Source organism: Coenobita brevimanus, chromosome 23, assembly GCF_032717465.1.
Source record: "Coenobita brevimanus isolate Jiangsu-jjx chromosome 23, ASM3271746v2, whole genome shotgun sequence".
Classification (NCBI taxonomy): Eukaryota; Metazoa; Arthropoda; class Malacostraca; order Decapoda; family Coenobitidae; genus Coenobita; species Coenobita brevimanus.
The window spans coordinates 2360001-2367500 of NC_136976.1; the positions used below are offsets into that span (position 1 = coordinate 2360001).

Sequence of the window (7500 nt, forward strand, 5' to 3'; positions counted from 1 at the left end):
TCTCTCTCTCTCTCTCTCTCTCTCTCTCTCTCTCTCTCTCTCTCTCATAATATATATAGTGAACAATGGAATATTTTTTTTTTCCATAATTAGTCGGATCATACACTGACACCCCCCCCCTCTCTCTCTCTCTCTCTCTCTCTCTCTCTCTCTCAGGTACCTCAGTCTGTGGAGAGCCGACCCGGAGACGGCCACGATGAAGGGGGCACTGAATAAGACTGACCAAGTTATTCACGTGAGTAAGACAGACAGACAGACAGAGAGAGAGAGAGAGAGAGAGGAGAATGATACTAGATTATTATAAACATGATAAAAAGAATGATGATGATGATGATAATAATAAAAATAATAATAATAATAATGAAATACCTTTTTAATCCATGTATTAGCTACCTTCTTAATTACTCTCTCTCTCTCTCTCTCTCTCTCTCTCTCTCTCTCTCTCTCTCTCCATTCCCACCTGCCTATCTATTTACCCAACCTGCCTACCTACCCATCTGTCTGTCTGTCTGTCTCTCCCTCTCTCTCTCTCTCTCTCTCTCTCTCTCTCTCTCTCTCACAGGTCATCACGGAACTGGAGACAGTGATGGAGGACGGAAGGGAGGCAACGGAGAAGCAGAGGAGGGACTGGAAAGAGGTGAGATAGATAGATAAGTAGATAGATAGGTATAGACATAATAGATATAGGTAGATAAATAGATAGATAGACACATAAACATACTCATAAATGGTAGATAGACTGATAGATAGATAGACCGATAGATAGAATGATTGATAGATGGGGGTAAATGAATATACTAGAATAAATAGACCTAAAGTGAAAGCTGTCTATCTGTCCATCCATCTATCTACCTATCTATCCATCCATCTATTTATCTATCTATCTATCTCTCCATCCACCTGTCTATCTATTTATCTATCTATCCGTTCATCCATCTATCTATCTATCTATCTACCTATCTACTATCTCTGTCCATCTGTTTATCTATCTATCCATCCATCTGCCTATCTGTCTATATATCTATTTCTTTTTCTGTCCATCCATCTATCTATCTCTGCTTCCATCTATCTAGGCTATCTATCTATCTGTCCATCCATCTATCTATCCGTCCATTCATCTATTTTTCTATCTGTCCAACCATCTACCTATCTATCTATCTGTCTATCCATCTATCTATCTATCTACCTATCTATCTGTCCATCCATCCATCTATCTATCTATCTATCTATCTGTCCAACCATCTACTTATGTCTATCTATCTATCTGTCCACCCATCTATTTATCTATCTACCTATCTCCATCCATCTATCTATTTGTCCATCCATCTATCAATTTCTCTATCTATCAATCTGTCCATCCAACCATCTATCTATCTATCTGTCTATCCATCTATCTATCTATCTATCTGTCCATCCATCCATCCATCTATCTATTTATCTATCCTCCTATCTATCTAACTGTCCATCCATCCATCTGTCTATCTATCCTCCTATCTATCTATCTATCTGTCCATCCATCTATCCATCCATCTATCTATCCTTCTAGATTTGGCTGGAGCTACAAGAGGCCCAGAAGGAGAAACTAGACGAGGCCACCTACCATCAGCTTCTAGATCTAAGACCCTACCTAGATTTGGAGACTATGGTGAGTAGATAAAGGATTTTGTATCTATCGGTGTCTGTCTTTATGTATCTCTGTCTCTGTCTATCTGTTTGGCTATACATCTATCGTCTTTGCATGTTCGTTTAACTCTATGCTTCTGTTTGTCAATTTCTCTCTGTCTCTGTCTGTCTGTCTGTCTGTCTGTCTCTCTCTCTCTCTCTCTCTCTCTCTCTCTCTCTACCTGCTTGCCTGTCTGTCTGTCTATCTATCTATCTATCTTTGTGTGTCTGCCTGTCTATCTGTCAACCAATCTATCTATCTATCTTTCTATCCATCTATCTATTTATCCATATTCTGTATATACCTAATTACTTCACCCACTCAAACCTATCTCTCTATCTGTCTATCTTTCAGTCTATCTATCTATCTGTCTATCTATCTATCTGTGTATCTGTCTATCCATCCATCTATACCTTAAGTTCTTTATTTTTTATGATAATGATGGTGACGATAATGATAATAAAATAAAAATAATAATAATAACTACACCAATAATAATAATAATAATAATAATAATAATAATAATAATAATATCTGAAATCCAGGGGGCAAAATCTCAAAAACAAAAATAGTAACCTTTCCAGCAAAATTGACGGTTGCGCAGCGTGGCCAGAGGGAAGAGCGGGACTTGGAAAAATTAAATGTCCTTTTAAATGCCCCACGTGACCTTTAAATGCCCCGTGTAACCCTTTAAATGCCTCCCGGGTGACCCTTTAAATGCCTCCTGTGTAGCCCTTTAAATGCCTCCCGTGTGACCCTTTAAATGCCTCCTGTGTAGCCCTTTAAATGCCTCCTGTGTAGCCCTTTAAATGCCCCGTGTGACCCTTTAAATGCCTCCCGTGTCGCCCTTTAAATGCCCCGTGTGACCCTTTAAATGCCCCATATTGCCCTTTAAATCTCCCCCGTGTGGTCGATAGGTATTTAATTTTACTTGCTATTTAATTATTTATTTATTTATTTATTTATTTATTTATTTGTATTTTTTCAGGTATATTCCTTTTTCATCTCGTCTCCTCTGGTGTCCATTGCCCTCTGGAGCAACACTACAAGGTCACCTAAGAATAATTCACATGAGGTGGGTCATAGATTGATAGATACATAGATAGATAGACAGATGGCTGGATGGATAGATGGATGGATGGATAGGTAGATAGATGGATGGATGGTGAGGTAGTTGGATGGATGGATAGGTACATAGATAGATGGATGGATGGTGAGGTGGTTGGATGGATGGATAGGTACATAGACAGATGGATGGATGGTGAGGTGGTTGGATGGATGGACAGGTACATAGATAGATGGATGGATGGATGGATGGTGAGGTGGATGGATGGACAGATGGATAGGTAGATAGATGGATGGATGGATGGATGGTGAGGTGGTTGGATGGATAGATGGATGGTGAGGTGGATGGATGGATAAGTACATAGATAGATGGATGGATGGATGGATGGTGAGGTGGTTGGATGGATGGATAGGTACATAGATGGATGGATGGATGGTGAGGTGGATGGATGGATAGATGGATAGGTAGACAGATGGATGGATGGATGGATGGATGGTGAGGTGGTTGGATGGATGGATAGGTACATAGATAGATGGATGGATGGATGGAGGGTGAGGTGGTTGGATGGATGGTGAGATGGATAGATGGATAGGTAGATAGATGGATGGATGGATAGATGAACAGGTAGATAGATGGATGGATGGATGGATGGATAGATGAACAGGTAGATAGATGGATGGATGGATGGATGGATAGATGAACAGGTAGATAGATGGATGGATGGATGGATGGTGAGGTGGATGAATGGCTGGATGGGTGATGAGGTGGATGAATGGATGGATGGATGCATTAACAGACAGATGGATGGACAGATAAATCTGACTTATTGCCAGGCAGATAGATAGATAGATACTGATAGATAAATGAATAGATGGATCGATGGAAGGAGGGCAATAGATAGACATAAAAATTTGAATGACTGGATGATATAAACAGACATAGATAGATAAACTGATAGATAAACAGATAGATAGACAGGTCGATAGATTTGCTAAGATACATTAAGGCTGAAGGCAAGGAAAAAAGATAATCAGCCTGAGAGAGAGAGAGAGAGAGAGATAAAACTAAGAAAAGCTGCCAAACTAATGAGAAAAAAAACTAACCCGAGAGAGAGAGAGAGAGAGAGAGAGAATCAGTCAGCCCAAAAGTAAGCTACCTCACTTTCTCCCATGCAGGTAAAGGAATTAGGCTTCACCTTCACGCTGCCTGCAGACCTGGCGGAAGCGGAATGTGTGGTAAGGGTTATGCGGACGGAATATGACCACTACTCGAAATTCGCACGCACCTACACGCAAGCGGTCGTCGAAGAGCGCATACCTCCGCTTCTGGGTGCGTGCTAGCCTTGTCCTATTCTCTATTAAAGGACTATTTTTCTTTCCTCTTCTACCTGTGTGTATTATTATTTTATCTGTTTGCTATTTGTCCCTGTTTCTTAACTTATATACCTCTGACCGTCTGTCTGGCTGTCTGTCTCACTCCCCCCCCCTCTCTCTCTCTCTCATGTAGTCCCCTTCTGTCTGTCTGTCTCTGTGTGTCCTTCTGCCTGACTCTGTGTGTCTGTCTGTCTGTCTGTCTGTCTGTCTCTCTCTCTCTCTCTCTCTCTCTCTCTCTCTCTCTCTCTCTCATAGGCCCTTCTCTGTCTGTTTGTCTGTCTGTCTGTCTCGTGTGTGTGTGTGTGTGTGTGTGTGTGTGTGTGTGTGTGTGTGCTAAACCCCATCCCATCGAGGACGTCTTAATCTGATCTTATTCTCGCCTCCAGACGCTGCTGAAGAAGACGAAGAAGGAGGCGGACAGGAGGAGTCAGCCCCTACAGATGCTGAGGTCAGGACAACAACAACATCAACAACAACAACAAACAAGAACGATGGTGGTGATGGTGGTGGTGATTGATGATGATGATGATGATGATATAATAATAATAATAATGATAATAATAATAATAACAATAATAATAATAATAATAATAACAATAATAATACTAACAATAATAATAATAATGAAATAATAATAATAATAATAAAGCAGAGAAAAAATAATAATAATAATCAGTGGAATATATAATTTAGGTGTATACACACACACACACACACACACACACACACACATTATCTCACTCCCACTCTCTTAAAACAGGCTGGAGAGAAAGGAGGCAACGAGAAGGATAAGATGGGTGAGTACAGCTTTTTCGGGTCTCAGTCTATCTATCTCTGTCTATCTATCTGTCTGTCTATCTATCCATCTATCTAATTAAGGAAATGCAAAAAAAATAATATCTGACAAATTTTGAGTAACATAATATAATCAATCTTATATACTTTAATTTTTTTTTTTCGATTCGTCATCTCTCTCTCTCTCTCTCTCTCTTGTAAATTAACCATCTCTTTTATTCTATCTATCTATCCATTCATACAATTATCGCTCGTATCTACCCATCCATCAAAATATCTGTCAATCTATCTATCCATCACATCTCTCTAACTATTCATCTATCATCCTGTAACTATCCATCCATCCATCTATCTATCCATCACTCTATCTATCCATCTATCATCCATCCATCTATCTATCCATCACTCTATCTATCCATCTATCATCCATCCCTCTACCAGCTCTTGTCTATCCATCTGTCTATCTATCCACCACACCTCACCACCGCAACGACTCCTCACAGTGCCTCTTGTGGTCAGCAAGTGCAACAAACCGCCTCACTTCCATTTATCTATCACTCCATATCTATCCACCCATCATCCATCCATCCATCAGCCCCTGTCTATCCATCTATCAATCTATCCACCACATCTCACCGCCGCAACGACTCCTCACAGCACCCCCATGGTCAGCAAGTGCAACAAACCGCCTCACTTCCACCTATCTATCACTCTGTATCTATCCATCCATCATCCATCCATCTATCAGCTCTTGTCTATCTATCTGTCTATCTATCCACCACATCTCACTGTCGCAACGACCCCTCACAGCGCCCCCCGTGGTCAGCAAACGCAACAAACCCCCTCACTTCACCAACACTGCTCCGGGCGAACTCAATCTGCGTCGCTATCGTGTACAGGGAGGAGTGTACACCATTGATCTGTTACAAGTGCCTCCCCAGCCCCGTGTACTCGCTGACTGCACAATTACGCAAGGTTAGTACCGGTACATGTAATATTCAAGGTGAGCACATGTGATTTAGACTGGGAGAGGGGATGAGGTGTGGGAGCACGACTGTGTTCAGGGTTGTGTTAATTTGGGTATGGTGTGGTACAGTGTGGTGGTGGTGGTGGTGGTGATGATGATGATGATGCTATACCCGTAGTGAAAGAGGTGTGTCGAGTGGATAGAGTGGAGTGATGATGATGATAGTGGTAATGCTGATGCTGTACCGGTAGTGAAGGAGGTGTGTCAAGTGGATAGGGTGGAGTGATGCTGCTGCTGCTGATGATGATGATGATGCTAGTGATGATGCTGATAAATGCTGATGCTGATAGTGGTGATGCTGATGCTGTACCGGTAGTGGAGGAGGTGTGTCGGTGGATAGGATGGAGTGATGATGATGATGATGATGATAAATGATGATGTTAATGATGCTGATAGTGGTGATGCTGATGCTGTACCGGTAGTGGAGGAGGTGTGCCGGGTGGATAGGGTGGAGTGGGAGGCGCAGTACAATCCACCCGCGGCACCGGAAGTGGCTGGTCAGAGGCGACGGGATCCCGAGGCGGTGGAGCAGGAGATGCGGATGCTCGAGCAGGAACTTCAAAAGCTCCTCCTCATCACCATCAAGTACGACCCTACCACTTGAGATTACACTTGAATTTGTACACAGCCACTTAAAATACACAATATTACACTTGAATTTGTACACAGCCACTTAAAATACACTTAATATTACACTTGAATTTGTACACAGCCACTTAAAATACACTTAATATTACACGAATTTGTACACAGCCACTTAAAATACACTTAATATTACACTTGAAATTGTATACAGCCACTTACATATTACCACTTGATATTACAATTTCATATTACACTTGAAATTGTACCCAGACACTTAAAATACACTTAATATTACACTTGAATTTGTACACTGCCACTTACTTATTACCACTTGATATTACAATTTCATATTACACTTTAAATTGTACACAGCCGCATAAAATTCACTTATTACACACAGCCACTTAAAGTACACTTAATATTACACACAGCCACTTAAAATTCACTTAATATTACACTTGAAATCGTACACAGCCACTTAAAATACACATAAATACACCTGCATAAGGGACGTGTCAAAGAATATTAACCAGCTGTAACTAAAAATAAATCGCTAAGGAAAAGGTGTTAGGGATCCATCTTACTTGTCGAGAATATGGGCTTACGAGAGTGTGTGAGTGAGGTGGAGGCGCAGCTCGAGGATGAGACGGAGGGATGAGGTGCAGGGGTATATGCGGGGGGAGGGGAGGGGCGAGTTGGAGAGAGGACAGCTAGACGGCGGGGGAGGCGATTTATTTGTGGCCACCCCTTGCAAGATTAAGTAATTTAAAGAATCATGCAATTAACAATACCTCTTCTTCAAATGCTAGCTTTACCGCTAACACACACACACACACACACACACACACACACACACACCGCTCGCTGGTGCAGTGGTAACGTTCTCGCTTGCCAACTGGTGGACGGGAGTTCGCGCCTCGCTCAGGTTGCGAAAAGTTTCACTGACGAAGTGGGTGGTTACTGTCCCCCTCGAGCAAGGGGACGGGTGTGT

At 41.8% G+C, this 7500-nt stretch overlaps 1 protein-coding gene across 1 annotated transcript in view; it reads left to right on the forward strand.

Moving 5' to 3' along the window:
- The window catches only part of LOC145393063 (dynein axonemal intermediate chain 7 homolog), a 17221-nt gene that overhangs the window by 3332 nt on the left and 6389 nt on the right, over nucleotides 1-7500 (forward strand). Inside the window, exons 5-11 of the mRNA XM_080267401.1 lie at nucleotides 157-235; nucleotides 563-637; nucleotides 1547-1645; nucleotides 2652-2738; nucleotides 3905-4058; nucleotides 5708-5872; nucleotides 6347-6509. Of these exons, the coding sequence (XP_080123527.1) occupies nucleotides 157-235; nucleotides 563-637; nucleotides 1547-1645; nucleotides 2652-2738; nucleotides 3905-4058; nucleotides 5708-5872; nucleotides 6347-6509 (822 nt within the window). The remainder of the gene's footprint in view (nucleotides 1-156; nucleotides 236-562; nucleotides 638-1546; nucleotides 1646-2651; nucleotides 2739-3904; nucleotides 4059-5707; nucleotides 5873-6346; nucleotides 6510-7500) is intronic.